This window comes from Astatotilapia calliptera, chromosome 7 (assembly GCF_964374335.1).
Source record: "Astatotilapia calliptera chromosome 7, fAstCal68.1, whole genome shotgun sequence".
Taxonomy (NCBI): domain Eukaryota; kingdom Metazoa; phylum Chordata; class Actinopteri; order Cichliformes; family Cichlidae; genus Astatotilapia; species Astatotilapia calliptera.
Window position 1 is genome coordinate 4437933 of NC_137428.1, and position 27829 is coordinate 4465761.

General features: G+C 39.0%; 3 protein-coding genes across 6 annotated transcripts; all 3 read left to right on the plus strand.

Annotated features, from left to right (window-relative positions):
• LOC113027339 (olfactomedin-like) lies at positions 1 to 26292 on the plus strand. Of its 2 annotated transcripts, XM_026176957.2 has the most exons (5): positions 1 to 1439; positions 1536 to 1694; positions 2182 to 2394; positions 2531 to 2663; positions 25265 to 26292. In XM_026176957.2, the coding sequence occupies exons 1-5, from the start codon at positions 1401 to 1403 to the stop codon at positions 26110 to 26112; spliced, it is 1392 nt and encodes a 463-aa protein (XP_026032742.2). In that variant the 5' UTR covers positions 1 to 1400; the 3' UTR covers positions 26113 to 26292. The 2 variants fall into 2 exon arrangements, with proteins under 2 accessions (XP_026032742.2, XP_080160174.1); XM_080304048.1 differs by having other exon boundaries at positions 1 to 1694.
• On the plus strand, positions 10295 to 20863 carry LOC113008466 (uncharacterized). Its single transcript, XM_080304019.1, has 13 exons — positions 10295 to 10391; positions 11023 to 11166; positions 12321 to 12483; positions 12571 to 12763; positions 14644 to 14688; positions 15393 to 15437; positions 16142 to 16219; positions 16891 to 16935; positions 17640 to 17684; positions 18389 to 18433; positions 19349 to 19402; positions 19581 to 20790; positions 20844 to 20863. Exons 2-13 carry the CDS (start codon positions 11058 to 11060, stop codon positions 20861 to 20863), a joined length of 2052 nt encoding a protein of 683 aa, XP_080160145.1. The 5' UTR covers positions 10295 to 10391; positions 11023 to 11057.
• Positions 20677 to 23950, plus strand: LOC145429918 (uncharacterized). Of its 3 annotated transcripts, none has more exons than XR_013910257.1 (4): positions 20677 to 21570; positions 21689 to 21754; positions 22203 to 22912; positions 23012 to 23950. XR_013910257.1 is itself a non-coding variant. In XM_080304049.1 (4 exons), the coding sequence occupies exons 1-4, from the start codon at positions 20886 to 20888 to the stop codon at positions 23224 to 23226; spliced, it is 1281 nt and encodes a 426-aa protein (XP_080160175.1). In that variant the 5' UTR covers positions 20677 to 20885; the 3' UTR covers positions 23227 to 23950. The 3 variants fall into 3 exon arrangements, 2 of the variants coding, with proteins under 2 accessions (XP_080160175.1, XP_080160176.1); XM_080304049.1 differs by having other exon boundaries at positions 22203 to 22517; XM_080304050.1 differs by having other exon boundaries at positions 22203 to 22511.
• Positions 26293 to 27829: the final 1537 nt, after the last annotated feature.

The following is a 27829-nucleotide window of genomic DNA, read 5'->3' on the forward strand; positions in this document are numbered from 1 at the left end:
TTCCTGTTTTACGTTGACAGTCTGTGTCCCATGTTAATGTTTTCAGGTTTGCTCCCCCTCGGTCTCGTTATGTCTGATGACTCCCAGCTGTGCTCTCCTCTTGTGTGTCATTCCTTCGTTATCCCTCTGTGTATTGAAGCCTTAGGTTTTCCTTGGTCTGTGTCATGATCTCCCTTTCTTTTCAGTTTAGTTACGTTCGTGTTGAGCAATAAAACTGTTTTGAGTGCACTTTTTACCACCTGGTGTCTGCACATTGGGTCCTCCATTCCTGCCTAGTGCACACAGTCCAGCTTTGGCAACGATGGGAACAAAAACTCCCTTTTAACAGGAAGAAACCTCCAGCAGAACCATTCTCATGGTGGGGAGGGGAGGCCTCTGCCGTGACCGGCTTGGGTTAGGGGAGGAAGACAGGACGAAGAAACGCTGTGGAGAGCCAGATATCAATAATAACTAATAATTAAATACAGAGAGGTGTATAAATACATAGTTAGTGAAAAAGGTGACTCAAAATAATTGGTACCGTCTATTTCAAAAGTTTTTTTTTAAAATTATGTTGATAAATACATGTCTTAGATGTTTCTTTATTATATTTTGTTTATCGATAGCAGTCTAAACCTGTTGTAATTACAAGCTACAGCCATCTACAATCTGCTGGTGATGTTTCAGAGCTGGATAATGCAATAATACTACATCCTTACTGTGCATTCTAAGCTCTGTATTGTGAGATGTGTGTGTGTATGTGTATGTATACATATATATATACATATATATATATATCACTTTATTTACAAACATAAGCTTTAACATCTACCAATACAAAGTAATACCTCTCTGCAGATGCCCATTTTTTAAAGCTTAACTTTATTTATTAATCATAAAAAAATGTTGACCATAAAACAGCTAATGACTACAAACGTCAACACTACAAGGTAAATTGTTTGAATCATTTTCTTCTGCAAGCAGCTTTTTCAGGAATCTGATTTTCATACTAACATATGATAAAAACTCAATTGCTATTGGATATAGTTTTTTTTTTCATGTGAATTTAGCTTTAAAATCAGTGAGCAGTTCATTAGACTTGCTTTACATAGTTAAAAATAGATAAATAAATGAGAAATAAACAACAACATTTTAAAAAAATGCAATACTCCTCTAGAACAAAAAAGTGAAAATGAGAGCCAATAAACTAACAATGCATAAAGAAAGTGGGCGGGGTCTTACAAACCACCAGTTTGATGTTCTTAGTTGTGTCATTTGTCCAAGTGGTTTTAAGGCTGTGGAGCAACTCATCAGTGACAGGAAGCATACCGGCAAATTCTGTGTTTGTTGTGAGTGAGTTTTTCTAAAGAAAACAGAAGAAGACCGTGTGTCAGTGTTGGTCCATCTCAGTTTCTCTAAAAATGCTGCAGCTGCTTCTATTGCTCCTGCTGTCATCCACAGTAAGTCACACAGTATTATATGTAGTATTGTTCTGTTATTGTTTGTTTACCATGTATATAAGTCTTAAGAATTTATGCTCCTATTTGCAAAATCAGGCTGACAGCCAGAGTCAGCAAGTGTCGGGCTACAAGAAGGCAAATGCATGTGTGTGCCAGCTAAACTCCACCATGTGGCTGTTCCCTGCTCAGAAGTTTAAGTACGTGTTGGAGGAAGTTCACACCTGTGAAGAATCTCTGAATAACCTACAAGAAGAGGTAAGAACTCATCTATATGCTTTATTGTACTGAAGTAAGCTCTCAGGAACTAACATTGTATTATAAAAAAAACTGTAATACAATTAAAAAGCAATCAATCAATAATCAATAAAACATTATTTAATAATTCATTAATTATTATTACCATAATGAATACTGAGTATGGGTATAATCAATTAATCAATTTGTTTTTTTTATTTTTATTTTATTGCTATGTGCATATTAGTATTGTACAGCACTTTGGTATACCAGGTGTGTTTTTAAATAAATAAATGATGATGATGATGAATCAATCAATCAATGTTTCAATATTTAAAGATGAACAGTTTATCAAAGTTACTTTATTTTTTATATCATTTCTCCAACCACTTTTTCTTTCCCCTCGAAACAATAACTTTTTAAAATTTGGGTTTATTTTTACATTGTTCCTATGGAAAAAAAAGCCATGTCTTTGAACAAAGATTTTTTTTGTCTGCATTTCTTGCAGCTGACGTTCTCCAGCCAACGTCTTCCTCTGATCCAGGATCAGTTTACCAAATTTACAGTCCGGCTGGAGCCCTACAACTACCTGCACTCCCAGGGCCTGTATACAGAACTGTCCCTGCACCAGCTGGGCCAGGTGCTCAGCCAGTTACAGGTGGACATCGATGTGGTCCACAGCCAGCTTAACAACTCCGAGACACAGAAACTCTCCAAAGAGGTAGAGCTAAAATAGCAAATGGCAGCAAAATACAACAGAAAGAAATAAGTTGATGTTATACTATGTCAGGTCACAAGTGAACTGTTGTGATGTAACATAATTATAAATAGAATAATATTATATCTGTCTTTGAAAGGCTGAGAAACTACATAAACATGTAAACAAGATGCAAACAATAGACACGCTTAACATGAAGACTGTGAAGGAGAAACTGCGCTACCTAAAGAATAAGTTGGAGACCTGCAAGTCAATCCCCAAAGACTTCAGAGGTATGTGTGTGTGTGTGTGTGTGTGTGTGTGTGTGTGTGTGTGTGTACTTGTTTTCATGACATCTTAGGACAATTTTATGATAACACACTCACAAAATGAGGACGCTCAGAAAAATGAGGACATTTTTGAGGTCCTCATTTTTCTGAGCCTTCTAAAGTGTTCTAGAGGCTCCCAACATGCTCCCAAACCAAAAATCTCGGAAGTCCTGAAACATCACAATTTTATGAAAAAGTGTGTTTAAGTGTGTTTAGCGTTTTTGCTCACTTTCAGTTTCACCGCCTACTGGCCAGTTTTGGAACTTAACACACTTTAAACACACTTTCAGTGACGTCACTCTGCGAGTCCTCATATTGTAGGTGTGTCAGACACAATAACACATTTGACCCAGGTTATACCCTTCTGGGGCTTAGCGGACACATGCGTGGACAGCACCTTTTAGCTCTTATGTCCACAGTCGTATTCAATGTTGAAATGGAGGTGAAATTTATTTGAAACATTCGTGGAATAGTAACAGATGAATTTTGAGGCTTCTGAAAATTGTTCGTTCAAACCTTGCCAATTAAACAATCATTCTAACACACATCAAAATCTTTTCACATTTTTATACATATTAAGGTGAACTCTAAACAAGGGTAACAACAGTTAAATCAGGCAAATCTTGACAAAAATGAAGGTCTTTAGGTTCAGTTATCAGTGCCTGCACAGCTTGGTTTCTTTTGTTGTTGACAAAATGTATCGAAATATAAAGTTTCAACATTTGTCTAATTATATTACTATTAATTAATGAGTCTTACTTCTCAAGATCAATGCACAAATTGTCTGACCTTCACTATGCAGAATGATGTGTGTGCAGATTTTGACCCTTGAAGAGTTTATATTAATCTGAATTAATATAATTGCATCTGCAATCCGCAGTTGAACTTGGAGATTCCTGCCGCTGTCATCTGATTCAGTATGATCATCAGGCTCAGTCTCGACTCTGTGTATCTACAAGAATTGATGAAAAAAGTCAACACTTTATTAATTATATTTTAAATTCAACTTACCTTATACTTTTTACAATATGGTATAAAATGCATATTGTTTCTTTAAAAACTAATAACACACTATTAAAAACTGCAGAATGCACAATTCCAGCTTCATTTAGTAATTCAATTAGTAAATAAAAGTGAGTAATTAAGTCACTTAATTAACTAAGCAACTGTAAATGTCACAGTATACAGAAGTACAATTCAATTTCAATTCAATTTTATTTATATAGCACCAAATCACAAAAAAAGTCGCCTCAAGGCGCTTCATAGGTATAGAGAAAAACCCAACAATCATACTGTATGACCCCCTATGAGCAAGCGCTTTGGCAACAGTGGAAAGGAAAAACTCCCTTTTAACAGGAAGAAACCTCTGGCAGAACCAGGCTCAGGGAGGGGCGGCCATCTGTTGCGACTGGTTGGGGTGAGAGAAGGAAAACAGGATGAAAGACATGCTGTGGAAGAGAGACAGAGGTTAATAACAGATATGATTCAATGCAGAGAGGTCTATTAACACATACTGAGTTATAAAGGTGACTGGAAAGGAAAAACTCAATGCATCATGGGAATCCCCGGCTGCCTACGTCTATTGCAGCATAACTAAGGGAGGATTCATGGTCACCTGGTCGAGCCCTAACTATATGCTTCAGCTAAAAGGAACGTTTTAAGCCTAATCTTGAAAGTAGAGATAGTGTCTGTCTCCCAAATCCAAACTGGAAGCTGGTTCCACAGAAAAGGGGCCTGAAAACTGAAGGCTCTGCCTCCCATTCTACTTTTAAATACTCTAGGAACAACAAGTAGGCCTGCAGAGTGAGAGCGAAGTGCTCTAATAGGGTGATATGGTACTACAAGGTCATTAAGATAAGATGGGGCCTAGTTATTTAAGACCTTGTATGTGAGGAGTAGAATTTTGAATTTAATTCTGGATTTAACAGGAAGCCAATGAAGGGAAGCCAAAACAGGAGAAATCTGCTCTCTCTTTCTAGTCCCTGTCAGTACTCTTGCTGCAGCATTTTGGATTAGCTGAAGGCTTTTCAGGGAGTTTTTAGGACATTCTGATAATAATGAATTACAGTAGTCCAGCCTGGAAGTAATAAATGCATGAACTAGTTTTTCAGCGTCACTAAGAGACAGGATATTTCTAACTTTAGAGATGTTGCACAAATGAAAGAAAGCAGGCTTACATATTTGTTTAATATGTGCATTGAAGGACATGTCTTGGTCAAAAATGACTCCAAGGTTCCTCACAGTATAACTGGAGGCCAAGGTAATGCCATCCAGGGTAAGAATCTGCTTAGATACCATATTTCTAAGATTTTCAGGGCCGAGTACAATAACCTCAGTTTGATCTGAATTAAGAAGCAGAAAGTTAGCGGCCATCCAGGTCTTTATGTCTTTAAGACATTCCTGCACTTTAACTAATTGGTGTGTGTTATCTGGCTTCATGGACAGAGCTGCGTGTCATCTGCATAGCAGTGTAAATGTATGCTATGTCTTCTAATGATACTGCCTAGGGGAAGCATGTATAATGTAAACAGAATTGGTCCTAGCACTGAACCCTGTGGAACTCCATAATTGACCTTAGTGGGTGAAGAGGACTCTCCATTTACATGAACAAATTGTAGTCTATTAGATAGATATGATACAAACCACTGGAGTGCAGTACCTGTAATACCTACAGCATGCTCTAATCGCTCTAATAGGATATTATGGTCAACAGTATCGAACGCTGCACTAAGGCCTAGCAGGACAAGCACAGAGATGAGTCCACTGTCAGAGGCCATAAGAAGATCATTTGTAACCTTCACTAAAGCTGTTTCTGTGCTGTGATAAGCTCTGAAACCTGACTGAAACTCTTCAAATAAACCATTCCTCTGCAGATGATCTGTTAGCTGTTTGACAACTACTCTTTCAAGGATTTTTGATATGAAAGGAAGGTTGGAGATTGGCCTATAATTAGCTAAGACTGCTGGGTCTAGAGATGGCTTTTTGAGTAAAGGTTTAACTACAGCCAGCTTGAAGGCCTGTGGTACATAGCCGATTATTAGAGATAGGTTGATCATATTTAAGATTGAAGCATTAATTAATGGCAGGACTTCTTTGAGCAGTTTTGTAGGAATGGGGTCTAAAAGACACGGAGGTTTGGAGGAAATAATTATAGAAGTTAACTCAGAAAGATCAATTGGAGAAAAAGAGTAACTTAACATCAACGGTACTAAAAGTAGCTGTAGATAATATTACATCTGTGGGATGATTATTGGTAATTTTTTCTCTAATGATAAGAATTTTATTTGTGAAGAAGTTCATGAAGTCATTACTAGTTAACGATGGTTGGCTCAAAAGTGCTCTGATTGTTTGTCAGCCTGGCTACAGTGCTGAAGAGAAACCTGGGGTTGTTCTTATTTTCTTCAATCAGTGATGAATAGTAAGATGTTCTGGCTTTGGGGGGGCTTTCTTATAAATCAGCAAAATATTTCTCCAATTATGATGATCCTCTAAATTTGTGACACGCCATTTCCTCTCCAGCTTACGAGTCATCTGCTTTAGGCTACGTGTTTGAGAATTATACCACAGAGTCAGGTACTTCTGATCTGAAACCTTAGTTTTCACAGGAGCTACAGTATCCAGAGTCATATGTAGTGAGGAGGTAAAATTATTATTAACAAGATAATTGACCTCTGTTGGGGTAGCGTTCAGATAGCTGCTCTGCTCTGTGTTGGTACAGGTCATTGAAGATGATAACAGTGGGTGGATTACATTCTTAAACATAGTTACAGCGCTTTCAGAAAGACATCTGTGATAAAGTCTACTCTCCACTGCTGTGTAATCAATTATTGTAAATGTAAATGTTATCAGGAAATGATCAGACAGGAGAGGGTTTTCAGGAAACACTGTTAAATGTTCAGTTTCTATGCCATATGTTAAAAACAAGATCTAGAGTGTGATTAAAGTGGTGGGTGGGTTCTTTTACATTTTGAGAGAAGCCAATTGAGTCTAATAACAGATTAAATGCCATGTTGAGGCTGTCATTCTTAGCATCTACATGGATGTTAAAATCACCCACAATAATTATTTTATTTGAGCTGAGCACTAAATCAGATAAAAAGTCTGAGAAATCAGAGAGAAACTCTGTGTAAGGCCCAGGTGGACAATAGATGATAACAAGTAAGACTGGTTTCTAAAATTTTTCAGCTGGGGTGGACAATGTTAAGCATCAGGCTTTCAAATGAATTAAAAGTCTGTCTTGGTCTTTCATTAATTAATAGGCTGGTGTGAAAAATTGCTGCCACACCGCCCCCTCGGCCTGTGCTTCGAGGTTTCTGGTAGTTAGAATGACTCGGGGGTGTTGATTCATTTAAACTAACATAATCATCCTGCTACAACCAGGTTTCTGTAAGGCAAATCGATTGTTCTTTCTTTGTAATTGTTTATGTTTAAGTTGTTTGTTGCTGGTTTTTATTTTGTTTTTCGTCTGTTTGGGAGCTGACACAGTCTCAAAGGAGATGTTTTTTTTTGGGGGGGGGGGGGGGGGGGGGTGTAACAGGAGAAGAGAAGCTGCAGAGAGGCGTGTAAGACTGCAACTCTGCTTCCTGGTCCCAACTCTGGATAGTCATATTATGGGGGGTTTAATTAATTTGTCCATATTTCTAGAAATGAGAGCTGCTCCATCCAAAGTGGGATGGATGCCGTCTCTCCTTACAAGACCAGGTTTCCTTCAGAAGGTTTGCCAATTATCTATGAAGCCCACATCGTTTCTGGGACACCACTCAGACAGCCAGCAATTTAAGGAGAACATGCGGCTAAACATGTCACTCCTGGTCTGATTGGGGAGGGGACCAGAGAAAACTACAGAGTCCGACATTGTTTTGGCAAAGTTACACACCGATTCAATATTGATTTTAGTGACCTCCGATTGGCGTAACCGGGTGTCATTACTGCCGACGTGAATTATGATTTTACTGAATTTACGTTTACCCTTAGCCAGCAGTTTTAAATTTCCTTCAATGTCGCCTGCTCTGGCCCCTGGAAGACAATTGACTATGGTTGCCGGTGTCTCTAGCTTCACATGTCTGAGAACAGAATTACCAGAGTTTGACCCCCGACGGGTGTGTCGCCGAGTGGGGAAAAACGGTTAGACATATGTATGAATTTGAGGAGTGGAACCAAAATGCAGACACAAAGGAACGTGAAAGAAAATTTGAATATTAACAGAAAGCAAGCCGTTTATTAATCTCTACTTTTAAGATTAGGCTTCAAACTTTCCTTTTTGCTAAAGCATATAGTTAGGGCTGGATCAGATGACCCTGGATCCTCCCTTAGTTGTGCTGCAGTAGATGTAGGCTGCCAGGGGATTCCCATGGAGCACTGAGTTTTTTCCTTTCCAGTCACCTTTCTCACTCACTGTGTGTTAATAGACCTCTCTGCACTGAATCATACTTGTTATTAATCCACAGCATGTCTTTGTCCTGTCTTCCTTTTCTCACCCCAACTAGTCACAGCAGATGCCCGCCGCTCCCTGAGCCTGGTTCTGCCAGAGGTTTCTTCCTGTTAAAAGGGAGTTTTTCCTTCCCACTGTCGCCAAAGCGCTTGCTCATAGGTGGTCCTATGATTGTTGGGTTTTTCCTCTGTATCTATTATTGTGCAATCTACTGTACAATATAAAGCGCCTTCAGGCGATTGTTGTTGTGATTTGGCGCTATATAAATAAAATTTAATTTAATTAAAAGATTACAAAACAGAAGGCAGAGGTGAAGATAAACAATAACCTAACCTGGGGAAAATATTTTTTATTAAAAAAAAAACAACAAAAAAACCATGAAACCTGACATGGATACAAAGATACCTGGAACATGGAAACGTGGCACCAAAGACAACAGATGACCTGACACTGAACAAATTAGGACAGGACTTACAGTGGCTTGCAAAAGTATTCGGCCCCCTTTAACTTTCCCACATTTTGTCACATTACAGCCACAAACATGAATCAATTTTATTGGAATTCCACGTGAAAGACCAACACAAAGTGGTGTACACGTGAGAAGTGGAACGAAAATCATACATGATTCCAAACATTTTTTACAAATAAATAACTGAAAAGTGGGGTGTGCGCAATTATTCAGCCCCCTGAGTCAATACTTTGTAGAACCACCTTTTGCTGCAATTGGATTCCATTAAAATTGATTTGTGTCACGGCTGGGAAGGCGAGCCGTGTGGTGTGGAGGAAGGAGGACCCGAGATGCAAGCAGTGGATGAAAATGCTAGTGAGGTTTATTTACAAGGTGTAGTGGCAAACAAGCAGTGGGGCATGACAAATAACTGAAGACACCTAAACTGGGAAGAACTAAAATAACAGACCTGGGAGCATACGACAAAGGGCTGAGAGGCCGAGGCCGAGACGACGACCAGCAGGACACCGAGTAACACAGACTGACACGGAGGAACACAGACAAACCGGCAACAGGAAGGAGAACACACAGGGCTTAAATACACACACCAGTAATCAGGGGATGAGAGACAGGAGGGCAATACGGCTGGGAGGAATCAGAGCTGACGGGACAGGGGAAACGTAAAGTGAACACACTCACATCAGACAGAGACCTTCACAATAAAACAGGAAACTCAGACACGGGGAACCAAACAAGACACAGAACTAAACAGACAGATTCACAAACAGACGGGGTGACACCATAGACAGAGACACAGACTCAGAGGCAGACCAAATATAAGACATAGAACTCAAACAATAATAATAATCATCATCATAATAATAAACTAGAAAATGATAATAAACTAAAAGCGCTAGGTCACCGACCCAGGACCATGACAATTTGTGTTTGTGGCAGTAATGTGACAAAATGTGGAAAAGAGGGACGAATACTTTTGCAAGCCACTGTAAGTACACAGAGAGATAATGAGGGGATGAGGAACAGCTGGGACAAGGGGAAACAAAACTAGACTCATTGCATATAGGACAAGGACTTTCCCAATAAAACAGACATCACAAGGGTAATCTAATAAACAAATGAACTTAGCAAACCTAAAGAACTTATAAACAAACATCGACATCCAAACAAACTAAAACTTAAAACGCTGGGTCAACAGACCCAGGAAAGTGACAGTAAAATCATTTATTATATACATTATACTTATTTTCTTAAATTGCTTATCTATTATCTGTATTTTCACTTGGGGGTCTAGGGGTGCTGCTCTTCTTTTCATGACGAATTAGGACATGTTTATGATAACACACTGACAATATCAGGACAATTTTGGCCTTACTCTATCAGTGAACAGCATGCCCATGCTAACTTAAACTAGACCAGCAAGCTAACCACATGTGTATTAAGTGTTACTTAAGAATAGGAACCAAACAAATTAACGGAACGAAATTAACTGTAACAGCAGTTTGCAAAACATTGTGACAGTTCTCAAGTGTTCCTACCTCAAATACAGCACGTGTTGCTGTGTTTTTGTTGTTAAATGGACGAGGAGAGACCGTGGCTGGTGAGAGGATGCAGCATTTCGTCAGTGGAGCATAGAACGACGTCTCTGATTGGTCAAGAAGTGAGTAAAGATGCATCTGATTGTTCGAAAGCGTCAACCAAAGAGCTGCTGGTCACGGCAAGATACAAACTCGCCGGAGCTCTGCGTGAACGGCACATCCGGGACCTTCAGCACTCAGGAGAGATTTATCTTGACGTATGTATTTACCTTTGATATCCATGATTTCACGCACGCTTCGAGGTAAAGTTGTATGTTTAACAAGCTAATTAATGTTAGCTAAATGGAATGGAAACAACACACAATCGATTTGAATAAAGTTAAAATGGTGCATGATGATAAATGGTAATAAATATACTTTAGCTTTATCTTCAGCAACAGATATTAGAAGTTAAATTTAATTGTTTTTAAATTTCCACTGGAGTTAAAGGGCCTGCGGCCCTCTCTGCATCTGCAACTGCAGAGACAGTCAGTCTAAGCTCTTTTTAAGTGTAGGCTACTGCAACACGCATTTTATTTCAAGATATGTTTTCTGGGATTTAAATGATAATATTAATGTTTTCCTGTTTAGCACAAATCAATGACATTAGTGTTTCAGTAATGGTAGTAAAGTGCACAGTTTACAGTATTTGTCCGTGTATTGGCATGTTAAAATTATTCGTGAAGGTAATTTAATGTCACATTACATTTGCAAAGTGTTTGCACTGGTATATTAGTCTGATTAGCAAATGCATTGTGATTTAAGGCAGAAAAATACTATTTAAAATACCATGTAAAGAAAGTACTGGTTGGTTTTGTCTTGCTGACTTTTCGTCATTTTCTCATGAAGATGTGTACAGGTTGAGCAGATTGAGAGTGAAGAACATGTCAAAAAGAAGACTCAGACTTCGTCCTGAAGCAGAGGCTGCTCACTTTATTTTATCTGGAAGTGACAAGACTTGTTTAAAGGCCCAATGGATCAATGACTATAAAGGTATGTTATATGTTGTTCCTTATGGCTACTGCATGAATATTACCAGAGCTGCAACTAATGTTTATTATAATATTTAATAATATTGTCATGGCCCTGCGACCATGACTCGGTGACTTTGTGTTTATGTTCTTTATTGTTATTACTTTCATTATTATTCATGGCTGTTTTGGGATGGTTTGTGTTTGGGATTTTAGACACTGGGTTCTGGGTTTGTGCTCCCTCTGTTGGTCCCTGGTGTTAGTGTTCCCCTGTCTCATCAGGTTAATCAGGTCCAGCTGTGTCTCCCACCTGTGTGTGACTTCCCAGTGTCTCTCTGTGTATTTATAGTGTGTGTTTGCCTCTGTTCCTCGTCGCGTCGTCTGTGTTCATACCTGGTGTAATCCTCTGCGTGCTCTCCCTGCTGTTCTCCCTTCATGTTCAGGTTTCCCACTCCTCTGTGTAGTTTATCCCAGTTTAGTTTCGTCCTTAGTTCTGTTTGCCATCTCCACTTTGTGTTTGATATTATCAATAAATCACCCTCACACCTGAATAAGTGCTGCGTTTTGGGTCCTCCTTCCACTCTCCACACGGCCGCTGCCCCGGACCGTGACAAATATATAACAATTGCTTCAGTTTCCCTGAGGGAACCTCCCAAAGCTAGCTAGCTATCTATCTATCATCTAGATTAAAAAATGTTTTATATTTTCATGTATTTGAAATTTGTTGCCAACTATTTTAATAATTGTTTTTTTTATTATTAGCATTTATTTATTGTATCAACTCATTTGTTGCAGCCCTGAACATAAGCATCTAGATCAGGGGTGCCCAATCCCGGTCCTCGAGAGCTACCGTCCTGCAGCTTTTAGATGCATCCTTGTTCCCACACACCTGAATCAAATGGTTTGATCTCTTCAGCATGCCATCATGTTTGGCAAAGGCCTGATAACAAGCCATTCATTTGATTCAGGTGTGTGGGAACAAGGATGCATCTAAAAGCTGCAGGACAGTAGCTCTCGAGGACCGGGATTGGGCACCCCTGATCTAGATGTTCCCCTCACAATTAAAACATTTTGTGATTGTTTGTTCTGCATATGTTTTGTCAGTGGCTGATCAGCTGCAGTAAACCTGATTTGGATTGTATTACTTAACGCTACTTATTGAACATCTTGTATTAGGACGTGGTGTATTTGCCTCTGAACCAATTGAAAAGGGATCCTTTGTGGTCGAGTACCGTGGGGAGCTTATCTCAGAACATGAACGGGACAAGCGGCAGAAAAAGTACACAGAAAAGCAAACTGCTTTCCTATTTGATTTTAAATGGAAAAATAGCACATGGTGGTAAGTAAAGGCATATACAATATCAGTTGTTCTTTACAACATTATGTTTTTAGTGAACAAAACATATGTTCTTTTCTTCACTTTTAGCATTGATGCCTCCCGTGAAGACGACTCACTTGGCCGGCTGGTTAATGATGACCACAAGTACCCAAACTGCAAGATGAAACAGCTGGCAGTCCAGGATAAACCTCATCTCTGCTTGTTTGCTATTGAAAATATCCAAGCGGAGAGTGAAATCACCTATGACTATGGAGAATCTATGTGGCCATGGCGAGCTCTGGTAAGTAAATCCTCTTCATAGATTGTGCAGTACAGGGAATGTTAAATATTAGTAGATGAAAAGATAGATATTATTCTAGTTATGAAGACCAGAGTAGATCAGTGCAGGGTTTTATTGACAAAATTTGATATTTTTGTCCTTTTACAGATGTTTTTGTCCATTTAACCTGAAGCTGATCAGTTTACATGATTGGATTTCTGGGGAAATAGATGGCTTTACATCAGTGTTGGGTTTAGAGCTTTTATTGCCAACAGCAGGACAAGTTAGAAGTCAGGAACATGAACTCTACATGTGTTCAGTCGTCATGTCCTCATATTGTTTCAAGCTGTGAAGAACATGAGTGTGTTTCAGAATATATATATCTTTGCAGCAGTTACGATAATAATGTGCTGTTTGCACGATGAGCACTGCTGCTCTTTCTCAGCAAGAGCCTCCCCGAAATTGACCGTGCGCTTTGTGTTGTCCGTGCGCGCGTCTGTGCAGAAATGACTCGCAAGACAAGGCTGCAAACTATTCTCACAGACTTCAAATGTGCACTTGAATCCAAGAAGATAGAAAAGGATCTCTCTCTGTCTCTCCCCCAGCTCTGCTGACTTGCCACTGAGAGAGTAACAACTGCCCCTCCCCCCTCTGCTCTGCAAACAGGTGGCTGTTTTTGCACCCCTCCCCCCTCTGCTCTGCAAACACGTGGCTGCTTTTGCACCCCTCCACTCACTTGCTCAGAGCCAGTGTGTGCAAAGTGGAGCAACATAACACTGACAGAGGTTCAGAGAAGGGAAAAAAAACAAAAAACGGAGCAGGCTGCCGTTGTTCACTTCAAGAAGGCGGCTCTATAGGCTGTTTTGTTTGCGACCGACACACAGTATAAATATATTCTCAATCACATTCACACCACTCTGTTATATCAGTTCCACTACATCAAGACTATTTTATGGTGGTGAGCTGTTTTATTGTCATGTATTTTGCATAGTAAGATAACCATGTCCTGCATTCAAAACCACTGAAAATGTCTATGGTGGTGCTGTACCTAATATTTTGCTCATTTGATCCAAAACCTATTTTTCCTTTATTTTGAAGGCTGAGGCTTAGATCCATTAGGTATTCACGAGAAAGGCATCATCACATGTCAGGATTACAGTATATCGAAAATATGTGATTATAATGGGAGTCAATGGGACCCAAAATGGTACGAGGAACACAGGAGGTAACACTTATGTGAATCTCCTTTGCTATATACCACACCATAGAGGGGATCATTGAATTTTAAAAATAATCCTAAAATGCACCTCATGGCCAAGTTTCATGCAACTAGTCTTTAAAATGATTGATATATTGAGAATCAAAAATCCAAAGGGTCCCTATTTTGACTTAAACCCTGCGAGGGTTTTAAAGCATCAATTTGGTCTTTATTCCAATTAAATTTAATATTTTTGTCCTTTTACACATGTTTTTGTCCATTTAACCTGAAGCTGATCAGTTTACATGATTGGATTTCTGGGGAAATAGATGGCTTTACATCAGTGTTGGGTTTAGAGCTTTTATTGACAACAGCAGGACAAGTTAGAAGTCAGGAACATGAACTCTACATGTGTTCAGTCGTCATGTCCTCATATTGTTTCAAGCTGTGAAGAACATGAGTGTGTTTCAGAATACGTCCTCATATGGTTGGACCAACAACTCTAGTGTGTGTGTGTTACACTGTCCTCATATTGTTGGGTAGCAGAACTGTACTGTGTTAAGTTTCTATAGAATCTGGCATAAGGAAGTCAGATCCTTCTGTAATAATGTTCACTGAAACAAGTATGATCTGTAGTTAATGAGCTAGTCAGCATTTGTAGTACAGAATGTTTCTGACATTATATTGTTGTCTTTTGTTGCAGACACCAAGTGTTGAGACCCTGTCCCAACCTCCTACAGACCAAGAAGTGAGTGACAAATCCACTTCATTCCTCCAACAGGTTACGCATAAATTTTTGTATTTGGAATCAAGTATATGAGTCAGTTGGGCCTAGTGCATAAATGAAATGCACTTTGATTGTATTAAAACAATCAGTTTGAGTGAAAGTTTCCCAAAATCAACATTAGCATTAGGAGAAGGAAATTGGCTATACCAGTTGTTAGTCCAAACTTTCCCTTTAAAGCATCAATTTGGTCTTTATTCCAATTAAATTTAATATTTTTGTCCTTTTACGCATGTTTTTGTCCATTTAACCTGAAGCTGATCAGTTTACATGATTGGATTTCTGGGGAAATAGATGGCTTTACATCAGTGTTGGGTTTAGAGCTTTTATTGACAACAGCAGGACAAGTTAGAAGTCAGGAACATGAACTCTACATGTGTTCAGTCGTCATGTCCTCATATTGTTTCAAGCTGTGAAGAACATGAGTGTGTTTCAGAATACGTCCTCATATGGTTGGACCAACAACTCTAGTGTGTGTGTGTTACACTGTCCTCATATTGTTGGGTAGCAGAACTGTACTGTGTTAAGTTTCTATAGAATCTGGCATAAGGAAGTCAGATCCTTCTGTAATAATGTTCACTGAAACAAGTATGATCTGTAGTTAATGAGCTAGTCAGCATTTGTAGTACAGAATGTTTCTGACATTATATTGTTGTCTTTTGTTGCAGACACCAAGTGTTGAGACCCTGTCCCAACCTCCTACAGACCAAGAAGTGAGTGACAAATCCACTTCATTCCTCCAACAGGTTACGCATAAATTTTTGTATTTGGAATCAAGTATATGAGTCAGTTGGGCCTAGTGCATAAATGAAATGCACTTTGATTGTATTAAAACAATCAGTTTGAGTGAAAGTTTCCCAAAATCAACATTAGCATTAGGAGAAGGAAATTGGCTATACCAGTTGTTAGTCCAAACTTTCCCTTTAAAGCATCAATTTGGTCTTTATTCCAATTAAATTTAATATTTTTGTCCTTTTACGCATGTTTTTGTCCATTTAACCTGAAGCTGATCAGTTTACATGATTGGATTTCTGGGGAAATAGATGGCTTTACATCAGTGTTGGGTTTAGAGCTTTTATTGACAACAGCAGGACAAGTTAGAAGTCAGGAACATGAACTCTACATGTGTTCAGTCGTCATGTCCTCATATTGTTTCAAGCTGTGAAGAACATGAGTGTGTTTCAGAATACGTCCTCATATGGTTGGACCAACAACTCTAGTGTGTGTGTGTTACACTGTCCTCATATTGTTGGGTAGCAGAACTGTACTGTGTTAAGTTTCTATAGAATCTGGCATAAGGAAGTCAGATCCTTCTGTAATAATGTTCACTGAAACAAGTATGATCTGTAGTTAATGAGCTAGTCAGCATTTGTAGTACAGAATGTTTCTGACATTATATTGTTGTCTTTTGTTGCAGACACCAAGTGTTGAGACCCTGTCCCAACCTCCTACAGACCAAGAAGTGAGTGACAAATCCACTTCATTCCTCCAACAGGTTACGCATAAATTTTTGTATTTGGAATCAAGTATATGAGTCAGTTGGGCCTAGTGCATAAATGAAATGCACTTTGATTGTATTAAAACAATCAGTTTGAGTGAAAGTTTCCCAAAATCAACATTAGCATTAGGAGAAGGAAATTGGCTATACCAGTTGTTAGTCCAAACTTTCCCTTTAAAGCATCAATTTGGTCTTTATTCCAATTAAATTTAATATTTTTGTCCTTTTACGCATGTTTTTGTCCATTTAACCTGAAGCTGATCAGTTTACATGATTGGATTTCTGGGGAAATAGATGGCTTTACATCAGTGTTGGGTTTAGAGCTTTTATTGACAACAGCAGGACAAGTTAGAAGTCAGGAACATGAACTCTACATGTGTTCAGTCGTCATGTCCTCATATTGTTTCAAGCTGTGAAGAACATGAGTGTGTTTCAGAATACGTCCTCATATGGTTGGACCAACAACTCTAGTGTGTGTGTGTTACACTGTCCTCATATTGTTGGGTAGCAGAACTGTACTGTGTTAAGTTTCTATAGAATCTGGCATAAGGAAGTCAGATCCTTCTGTAATAATGTTCACTGAAACAAGTATGATCTGTAGTTAATGAGCTAGTCAGCATTTGTAGTACAGAATGTTTCTGACATTATATTGTTGTCTTTTGTTGCAGACACCAAGTGTTGAGACCCTGTCCCAACCTCCTACAGACCAAGAAGTGAGTGACAAATCCACTTCATTCCTCCAACAGGTTACGCATAAATTTTTGTATTTGGAATCAAGTATATGAGTCAGTTGGGCCTAGTGCATAAATGAAATGCACTTTGATTGTATTAAAACAATCAGTTTGAGTGAAAGTTTCCCAAAATCAACATTAGCATTAGGAGAAGGAAATTGGCTATACCAGTTGTTAGTCCAAACTTTCCCTTTAAAGCATCAATTTGGTCTTTATTCCAATTAAATTTAATATTTTTGTCCTTTTACGCATGTTTTTGTCCATTTAACCTGAAGCTGATCAGTTTACATGATTGGATTTCTGGGGAAATAGATGGCTTTACATCAGTGTTGGGTTTAGAGCTTTTATTGCCAACAGCAGGACAAGTTAGAAGTCAGGAACATGAACTCTACATGTGTTCAGTCGTCATGTCCTCATATTGTTTCAAGCTGTGAAGAACATGAGTGTGTTTCAGAATACGTCCTCATATGGTTGGACCAACAACTCTAGTGTGTGTGTGTTACACTGTCCTCATATTGTTGGGTAGCAGAACTGTACTGTGTTAAGTTTCTATAGAATCTGGCATAAGGAAGTCAGATCCTTCTGTAATAATGTTCACTGAAACAAGTATGATCTGTAGTTAATGAGCTAGTCAGCATTTGTAGTACAGAATGTTTCTGACATTATATTGTTGTCTTTTGTTGCAGACACCAAGTGTTGAGACCCTGTCCCAACCTCCTACAGACCAAGAAGTGAGTGACAAATCCACTTCATTCCTCCAACAGGTTACGCATAAATTTTTGTATTTGGAATCAAGTATATGAGTCAGTTGGGCCTAGTGCATAAATGAAATGCACTTTGATTGTATTAAAACAATCAGTTTGAGTGAAAGTTTCCCAAAATCAACATTAGCATTAGGAGAAGGAAATTGGCTATACCAGTTGTTAGTCCAAACTTTCCCTTTAAAGCATCAATTTGGTCTTTATTCCAATTAAATTTAATATTTTTGTCCTTTTACGCATGTTTTTGTCCATTTAACCTGAAGCTGATCAGTTTACATGATTGGATTTCTGGGGAAATAGATGGCTTTACATCAGTGTTGGGTTTAGAGCTTTTATTGCCAACAGCAGGACAAGTTAGAAGTCAGGAACATGAACTCTACATGTGTTCAGTCGTCATGTCCTCATATTGTTTCAAGCTGTGAAGAACATGAGTGTGTTTCAGAATACGTCCTCATATGGTTGGACCAACAACTCTAGTGTGTGTGTGTTACACTGTCCTCATATTGTTGGGTAGCAGAACTGTACTGTGTTAAGTTTCTATAGAATCTGGCATAAGGAAGTCAGATCCTTCTGTAATAATGTTCACTGAAACAAGTATGATCTGTAGTTAATGAGCTAGTCAGCATTTGTAGTACAGAATGTTTCTGACATTATATTGTTGTCTTTTGTTGCAGACACCAAGTGTTGAGACCCTGTCCCAACCTCCTACAGACCAAGAAGTGAGTGACAAATCCACTTCATTCCTCCAACAGGTTACGCATAAATTTTTGTATTTGGAATCAAGTATATGAGTCAGTTGGGCCTAGTGCATAAATGAAATGCACTTTGATTGTATTAAAACAATCAGTTTGAGTGAAAGTTTCCCAAAATCAACATTAGCATTAGGAGAAGGAAATTGGCTATACCAGTTGTTAGTCCAAACTTTCCCTTTAAAGCATCAATTTGGTCTTTATTCCAATTAAATTTAATATTTTTGTCCTTTTACGCATGTTTTTGTCCATTTAACCTGAAGCTGATCAGTTTACATGATTGGATTTCTGGGGAAATAGATGGCTTTACATCAGTGTTGGGTTTAGAGCTTTTATTGACAACAGCAGGACAAGTTGGAAGTCAGGAACATGAACTCTACATGTGTTCAGTCGTCATGTCCTCATATTGTTTCAAGCTGTGAAGAACATGAGTGTGTTTCAGAATACGTCCTCATATGGTTGGACCAACAACTCTAGTGTGTGTGTGTTACACTGTCCTCATATTGTTGGGTAGCAGAACTGTACTGTGTTAAGTTTCTATAGAATCTGGCATAAGGAAGTCAGATCCTCCTGTCAATAATGTTCACTAATGTATCTGTGACATATATGTGAACTCAATGCAGCCTTTCATCTCAGCAAATATAATTAATGATTGACAGGGTTCACAAATGAATTTTCACCCAAGATTTTATGTCAAAATGACATGACACAAAGTGTGTGATATGTATGTTAAATCATTCTCACTATTAAGTTACAATGCATTGTTTTTCATTTCTTAACCTACTAGCAATGTTTTTTACAGTATACTGAATTGCATAATAATTTTGAGTTAGTTTTCAAATGAATTATAATTACAAACATTGAATTTGTTACGTTTCATGTAAGGCCAGACAAAAATCTCGAGTTCTCACCTTTCACCAGACAGCTACCTCAGAGCAGGTAAGCCAGCTGCCTTTTTCTTCTTCATTCAAATTGTTTATGCTATGTAATTATGCATATTTACTACATGAATGCATTTTCATCAAGTCATGGATTGCAGAATGTTCTGCTACTGGAGGGGGAATGACATTCTAGCTATTAATAAATACAAAGATGCTTTTTCTCCATTTTCGTTCAGATCTCTACTGATGAATTCTCAGATTGTACGGATTATGAAGATAAAGACTATTTCCCAGATTCATGTGGCAGTTCCTCTGACACAAGTCTCCATAGTGTGGACATGAAAATCACAGAATCTGTGGTTCCCCAAAATACGTTAAATGACATGGCATTGGAGACGGCTTCAGGACACAGTGGGAAGATCACCAGTTCAGAGAAACCTACAACATTTAGTTTGTCACTGAGAAGTAGCAGTCACAGTACTTCGGTAACAAGCCGCAGTTTTGATTCATCAGGGGTCACATCACCTAAAAACAGCTCCATAAAAGTCCTACCTTTGCCAAACACGGAAAGACAAAGCAAGTACAACAAGAAGCAATACTGTCTATATTGTAAAAAGGCCATTGCTAAATTGGCAAGACACCTTGAATCTGCCCACGGTAATGTGCCGGAAGTTGCAAGCGCCTTCAGTTATGATAAAAGATCCTGCAAAAGAAGAGATTTGTTGCGCTCTATTAAGAAGAGGGGAAACTTTAACCATAATGCTACTGTGGCAACTTCTGGTGCTGGAGAAATGGTTGCTTGTCGAAGACCCACTACTGCAACAGGATCTGAGGACTACCGTCATTGTAAATTTTGTCAAGGACTATATGCAAGAAATTGCCTTTGGAGGCATGTGAGAAGGTGCCCTCAGAGGTTTAATGAGGAAGCTCCCTCTGGGCAAAGACGGATGCATCTGCAATTACCGAAACCTGATCAAGTTCATGAAGCTGTATGGAAGATTGCTTGTGAAATGAATCAGGATGACATTTCCTTTGTAGTAACGAGTGAAAGAGACATTCTTAGCCTTGGTGAGTCACTGTACAATGGCAGAAAACCAAATGAGAAAAGGAATGATTACATACGCCAAAAAATGAGAGAGATCGCAAGGTTATTGATAACCGCCAGAGCTATGACACCTTTGAAGAGCACAGAAGACCTTGTTATGCCTACTAACTTTCCCCATGTCATACAAGCAGTCAGAGCTGTTGCTGGTTATGAGCAGGAGAGCAACTCATATAAAACCCCATCCTTGGCTTTGAAATTGGGACACAGTTTGGCTAAATTTGCAAGCATTGTGCAGTGTAAAGCCATCATTGCAAATCGCTATGATGTTGCAGAGTCAGCCAAGCAGTTTGCCACTCTGTATGAAAAAAAGTGGTCAGAGTCCATTTCAGCTGCTGCATTGGGCACACTTCAACAAGCCAAATGGAATAAACCACAGATTTTGCCATTTACACAGGATGTGTCACTGCTGCATAAGTTTCTTGCTACTAAGTCCGCAATGTACATGAAGGACCTTGAGGAAAAACCCAACAGCACAACCTTCGGAAATCTTGCTCAAGTGACTTTGACGCAGGTAGTGCTATTTAACAGAAAAAGGCAAGGAGAAGTTTCAAAAATGGAGCTCCAGGTTTTTACATCCCGGAATCGCACAGAGTTGAATCCTGACATTATGATCGGCCTAACTGAGTTTGAAAGGAAACTTGCAAAGCACTTTGACAGAGTTGAGATTCGTGGTAAAAGATCAAGAATGGTACCTGTGCTTCTCACACCTGACATGATCACTGCAATGGAGCTCCTCGCAAAAGCCAGAAGTGAGTGTCAAGTCCACACAGAGAATGTGTACTTGTTTGCACGCCCAGGTGTCCTTTCCCATTACAGAGGCTCTGACTGCTTTCGCAAGTATGCAAATAAATGTGGTGCAAAGTACCCAGAGGCCCTTACCTCAACAAGATTGCGGAAACAAGTTGCCACTTTGTCCACAGTACTAAATCTAAAAGAAAATGAAATGGATCAACTTGCCACCTTTCTCGGACACGACATCCGTGTCCATCGAGAATTCTACCGGCTTCCAGAGAGTACCCTGCAGCTTGCAAAAGTCAGCAAACTGTTGATTGCAATGGAGAAAGGAAAACTGTCTGACCTGCAGGGGAAAGGGCTGGATGACATCGTGATCAATCCTGATGGTGAATTCTTTTTCTTTCTTTTTTTTTTTGAAACATAGTTATCTTTGAATATAACATTTGTGAATGTTCAGCAGATTCTAATATAAATATTTTGTCTTGATTATTTTTCCCCAACAAGATGAAGCAGTTACAAGTGATGATGATTCCAGTGGAGAAACCATCACTGACCCTCAACAACACAAAGGTATCTTGACTTGCCCAGTGTGTGATAATATCTTTAAGTTATGAGACTGGAGACAGTTAATAGGTTCATGTCATGTTAGATGGGCTTAAGGGACAGCAGTATATAAATTAGACAGAATGGTAGACACCATTCATTAATATGGTACTAAAAGATCTGGATACATTGAAGTCTGGCAAAATGCATAAATAAGCAATACAAAGGCAAATATTAAATATAAGGATTAGGAGGTCCACTTCTGTGAGATTAGGCACACAAGTTGAGAGGTAGTGCATGCAAGTAATGTGTTTCTAGGGAGATGCCTGAGTATTGATGAGTATTATTAGTAGATTATGTTCACATGTAAAATATTCATATCAAATGTAAAATTACACACTGCCCAATGCTGACTTTGCCTACAATGCAAACAAAAAATGCATTAATTCTCATATTTCACTGTTACTTTTCAAAGGCTCAAGGACCAAGAATTCTGGGAACCAAAGCCACACACTTTACTCAGCTTCCCTGGACAATATGGAGGGCGCTTCTGCCTCAACCACCCTGGACAATATGGAGGGCGCTTCTGCCTCAACCACCCTGGACAATATGGAGGGCGCTTCTGCCTCAACCACCCTGGACAATATGGAGGGCGCTTCTGCCTCAACCACCCTGGACAATATGGAGGGCACTTCTGCCTCAACCACCCTGGACAATATGGAGGGCGCTTCTGCCTCAACCACCCTGGACAGCAAAAACATCAGCAACACTGCACCAGGAAAGGGTAAAGGTACCCATATACAAAATGTTTTAAGTGAATATACTTGTTATCAATGGACATGTTTATTCTTTTCAGGCATGACACTATTAAGAGCTTTTATCATAATCCGTTTCATCTTCTTTGATTCCCAGCAGAACACAGCACTTCAAATGGTTCATCCCAAGCATCCTTGAAGGAGCATTAAGCAATATCTTTTCACTGCTAGGTGTGCTGTTTTGCACTGCCTGTAAACCAAACCAAAGTCTATGGCTGGAGATCAACACAGAGAGAGGGATTGTGACTTCATGCTGTACTCCAGATGAAATTACACCTCTAATTATTCACATAGCCATTTTTAATTCCTTCAACCTAAGTATGATGAATTGTGCTTATTGCTCCTTTAAAGTGCTCCAGTAGAAAGCAAGGTTTAAGAACATTTTGTATTCACATTAGAAACTAGAATATTTTCTCTCTTATCTTACATTCGCATTAAGATATATATTTTTTGTTTCCATTTATGACAGCTGGGAAGGCAAGGTGCAAGTGGACAGATGATGAAGTAAAGGCTGTTGAGCGGCACTTACTTCATTTCATAACAAGCTGCAAAGTACCTGGCAAAAAGGAATGTGACTCCTGCATCCAAGCAGAGCCGGCAGCTCTGAAAGACAGAGACTGGGTTGCCATAAAGTATTACATCCACAACAGGATCGTAGCATTGAAAAGAAAGATGAATAAATAAAATTACAAAATGCAGGTTCAGGAATGCTGCATCAGTTAAAATTAACTTGATTTTCATTTTTATTTTTTTTAAATTTTTGACTTTGTCTGTTGGGTTAGTAATGACTAAGTTACTCAGTCCTTTCTCCTGGTTTTTGCCATCATAAGTTAATACTCAAGGGAGATAGTTTGTTACTCTCAGTTATTTCAGTATTGCAGGTCACTCACAGTTATTTCAGTATTACAGGTCTCTGCATTGCATTGTTTATACCCATAAATCTGTTTATTATGGGTGCATTTTGTAATTAAAAAATAAGAAAGGCAGAAAATGTTCCATGTTTTTATTCACATAAACATTCACTGCAAAATTAATGCAATACAATATTAAGACTTAAAAAGTAGACTGACCACATTTTGAGCTATGTCTCTTTTTAAGTCTCTATACAGCTCAGATTTACTGTGTTGTATTAACACATGAATGTCTGATATTTCTGTCAGAAGTTACCCGACTGGTGAGCATTACTATTGTGCATCCATGCCTATTATATTGTAATCTCAAAAGGAGCCAAGCTGAAAATACAGACCCTACCCTTACCTGGTCCTTATAAGTCATGTATACTTGAAAATTATGTGTGTATCCATGGGCTTCACAATTCACCTAAACATGAAATATCAGTGTGTGTGACCTTATGGTACTCATAAGTCACATAAACCTGACAGTGTCCTCATAAGTAGCAGTAAATTCAGGTTTGACCAAAATTTAACCCTAGCCAAAATCTCAACAGATGGGCGTGTTCCTGGAAGCATGGGTCAAATTTTTTGTGATTCCCATGCCTCTAGGACCTTCAGAAAGGCACGTTCCCATTTGTCACATTTTTGTCATAGGTACTGATATATCATGAAAACACGTATGTGTGTGTGTGTGTGTGTGTGTGTGACATAGAGAGACAAGGGAATAAATCAGTTATCAGTTAATATGTTGCAATCAATGATCCCTTGTGACAGTGATTCTTAAATGAGATGGCAGGAGTGTATTTGTATTTTGGCTCTAACAAACTGAAACTAATGAGAAACACAATTTTTGTTTTTAAGATTTATGTGTGCATTCATCAGTTAGAAAAACGGAGTTTAGAAAATTCTGTGGCAGAAAAGAAAACAATTAAGAGCTGATGGTCAGGTTATATCCACATTCCAAAAGAAGCATAATGTTTTTCAGTCAAATTGAGTTGCATTCCCATGACGGCAGTACCAGCCAACTTAAGTTGATAAGTCAACTGATGTCCTTTTATGCTCCCAGTTGTTAAATAAATGGGGTACTTTTCAAAGTACCTTAACATGAATAGCATCTACAAGACCCTTTGCCACATACGTCCATGGCAACTCCACCTTATCTGATTTAACCTCCTAAGACCCGAACTCTTTATTTGGTGTCTGAACACAGCAGTATTTTTCCTCAGTACAAAAACAAAATGAGAAACAACAATTGTGCTCCTTTTAGCAAAATTTCTGTAACAAAGCAAAAAAAGTAAAAGATTTCTGAGCACTGAATGAAAAACAAAACATTTCTCTCCCAAACTGCTACTTCAAACATGTTTACACCTACTGTATGTGTGTAAAATTTTGTATTGTGGTCTAGACAAGCCAAAATGTGATGTCCACATATGTGGACACCAGGTCCTAGGAGTTTAATCATTGTCATATCTGTCATGAGTTATTCCTGTTCTGTTCTGTGCTGAGCCTTGATGTTGTTCTGCTGAACCTGCCTTGGGTTTTCAACATGTGGAATAAATAATATGTTTTCACCGATCCTCACAGAATTCAGATTTGGATTTTTGGCTCTAACTACGCATGGAGGGGTGGAGAGAACCCAATACAGAGCCATGCCACTCTAGAAATAAAAGCTTATTTTCACTGATCGTGACTGAAATCAGATTTGAGCTCCTTCCCCTTTTCAAAGCAAACACACACCCTCAGGGGATGATTAACAGCTGATGTTGATAAATGACTGACTGTATCTTATAATATGCTTCAGAAATCTTCTGATCTTTCTGTCTTTCCAGGTCAGGACAGGCACTGTCTCAAAGGTCTGATCACCAACATCAGTGACCCTATCACAGCTAAAGTCAGCCCTTTTGGTAAGAGCTGTGTCTCTGGTTCGTGGGGAAAACAAGCCCAGAAAGAGAGCGATGGGCAGAAGAACAGTTACTGGGTTCAACCTCTGCTCAGCAGCTACATCTGGGGCAACACTGTGCGCCTTTACCAAACCTATGAAGACCTCATGGCCTCAACAAACCACAGGGACTTTACATTTGCCTCATCGTACAGCCATCCCAACGCCATTGAGGGTCCCAGTGCTGTGCTGTACGGTAAGGCTCTGTACTATAACTGCTACCGCTCTGCAGACGTTTGCCGGTACGACCTGGAGACCAACGAGGTCAAACGGGTGACTCTTCCAGGCACCGATGTGGGTTTCAACAACAAGTTCCCCTATTGTTACTACGATTGCCAGCTCAATAGTGATATTGATGTAGAGGCAGATGAAACAGGACTGTGGGCTCTCTATGCCACTCTAGGTAACCATGGTAACCTCGTGATCAGCCGCTTAGTTTGGGACAGCGAGGTGAAGAGTCTCAACGTGACACAGACGTGGGAAACGAGGCTGTTCAAGAAGGCAACGAGTAACGCCTTCATGGTGTGCGGTGTGATGTACGCGACTCGTTACGTTAATGAGTACCGGGAGGAGGTGTTCTACGCCTTCGACACAGCCACAGGCAAAGAAGACAACTCACTAGCAATACCACTGGAGAAGGTAGCTAAAGCAGTGGCTAGTCTGAGCTACAATCCCACCAACAAGCAGATCTACATGTACAACGATGGATACTTGCTGGCCTACCAGGTTTACTTCTGATCTGAAGCTTTGTAGCTAGTTATTGTCACATGACCAAGCAAAACAAAACAAAAAAGGCAATGGCTGTTTTGTGCAGCAGCAATTTTATTCGGTCTTGCAAATGCTGAAGATAAATCATGTATGATGTACAAAAGAACAACCATAATAAAGAGTTAAGTAACAATGAGATGAAAACTCTTTATGCCCTTTTTTGCTCTCTTTACTAGTATTTTTTTAAAACACACAAAAAAACACACACACATAGACACACACACAGAGACAGACACGCACGTTTTTCTTGTTGACTGTGACCAGCTAGTTAATGTATTAATGTTTAGCAGGTGACAAAAAGACATGTTAACATTTCCAAATCTTAAAAATTCCCTTAGAGTGCTGTTACTATGTAAAATGTAAATAAACCCAGGTTTGATTGCCAATACAACATAGAAAACAAATCAACAGCTTAAACTAAGAAAATGTATCATTTTAAAAAAATTGGCTCATAGTAAGGGAACAAATTGCAGTTGTACCAGGTGTCTACAGTAGGTGGCAGTGTGATCCCACTCTGGAGTGGATGAGGACAGATGTTTCCACTGCTGAGCCACGGTTTCCAGTTTCTGGCTGGCTGCCTCTTAGACACACCCAAAGCTCTGCTCCCATAATGACAGAAGCCAAACAGCAGCCTGCTGGCTCAAGACGAAACTCTGCGGTCTGCTTTTTACCATGTATGCGGTGGGACCGAGCTCATGTTTCTGTGCAGTTAAAATAGGCTGGGCAGAATCTACATGTTCTGTAATGACATGCTGGATCCTGAACATTTTGGTAACCTTTACAGATTAAGTTTGTGTTTCTTTCTGAAATCCACCCTTTCATTGTTGGTCTACTAACACTGTCACACACATATGGGAAATAATAAATGACTAAAAACGATCTAATTGCACACATAATGCTAATATCTATATATCACAGTGGAGGCCTCCAACCCTTTCAACAATTTTCCCTTTTTTGTATATCTGTGGAAAATCGCTGCATCAGATAAAAATTACAATTTTGCGTAGGAGTGCACAGCAATTTCACACTACCTTGTTCTAGTAGTGTGCTTAATAATAATTAATATCAAAATGAAATTGAGGTGGTGAAGCATAATTTTTCAAAATTACAAATGAATGCAGGAGCCAAGCGTCCAGGCACAACTGTTTAATTTGCTATTTGATGCCCTCTGAGTTTCTGTGGGCATTAAAGCTGGTATATTTTTATGCTTTTTAACGCCTGTGTTTTTTGCCGTTGCGGTTGTTTTTGTTGTTGTTTTAAATATAAATGAAATTATTTTGTTTTCCATTTGTTGCCAGAATCAGGTGACCACGTTTTCATTAAAACTAACTTTATTGTTAAGGCAAAGTGTAAGTGTTACTTATGAATCAGTAAAAAACAATCCTCTCTTGTTATATTACTTTAATGATCTTGTTATAAAATGATAACTGAAGTAGAGCGATTCGAAAGCTATAACACAGCATCTTTCAGATATTGTATTAATAAGAATTTACAGGCATATTTTAAGACACCTTTAGCCAAACCAACCTTAAAATAAAGCTAAAAGTTTTACTCTCAGTCTCTTATTTGAAAGACAGCAAACTGTCATGAATCATTGCTCCTTTTTCACAGCTTTTTGATTCAGTTTTGCGAATTACCATGCTAAACATGAGCGTGTTACCATTTACATTGGCGCTTATAATCCTCT

Excerpts from the sequence above, each read along its gene's own strand:
- LOC113008466 (XM_080304019.1), top strand. The coding sequence starts at position 11,058 with ATGTCAAAAAGAAGACTCAGACTTCGTCCTGAAGCAGAGGCTGCTCAC. Across the intron at positions 14,689-15,392 it reads AACCTCCTACAGACCAAGAA|ACACCAAGTGTTGAGACCCT; the intron begins GTGAGTGACAAA and ends CTTTTGTTGCAG. Across the intron at positions 15,438-16,141 it reads AACCTCCTACAGACCAAGAA|ACACCAAGTGTTGAGACCCT; the intron begins GTGAGTGACAAA and ends CTTTTGTTGCAG.
- LOC113027339 (XM_080304048.1), top strand. The coding sequence starts at position 1,401 with ATGCTGCAGCTGCTTCTATTGCTCCTGCTGTCATCCACAGTAAGTCAC. Across the intron at positions 2,395-2,530 it reads CACAGAAACTCTCCAAAGAG|GCTGAGAAACTACATAAACA; the intron begins GTAGAGCTAAAA and ends TGTCTTTGAAAG. Across the intron at positions 2,664-25,264 it reads AATCCCCAAAGACTTCAGAG|GTCAGGACAGGCACTGTCTC; the intron begins GTATGTGTGTGT and ends CTGTCTTTCCAG.
- LOC145429918 (XM_080304049.1), top strand. The coding sequence starts at position 20,886 with ATGTACATGAAGGACCTTGAGGAAAAACCCAACAGCACAACCTTCGGA. Across the intron at positions 21,755-22,202 it reads TGACCCTCAACAACACAAAG|GCTCAAGGACCAAGAATTCT; the intron begins GTATCTTGACTT and ends TACTTTTCAAAG. Across the intron at positions 22,518-23,011 it reads TGCACCAGGAAAGGGTAAAG|CTGGGAAGGCAAGGTGCAAG; the intron begins GTACCCATATAC and ends CATTTATGACAG.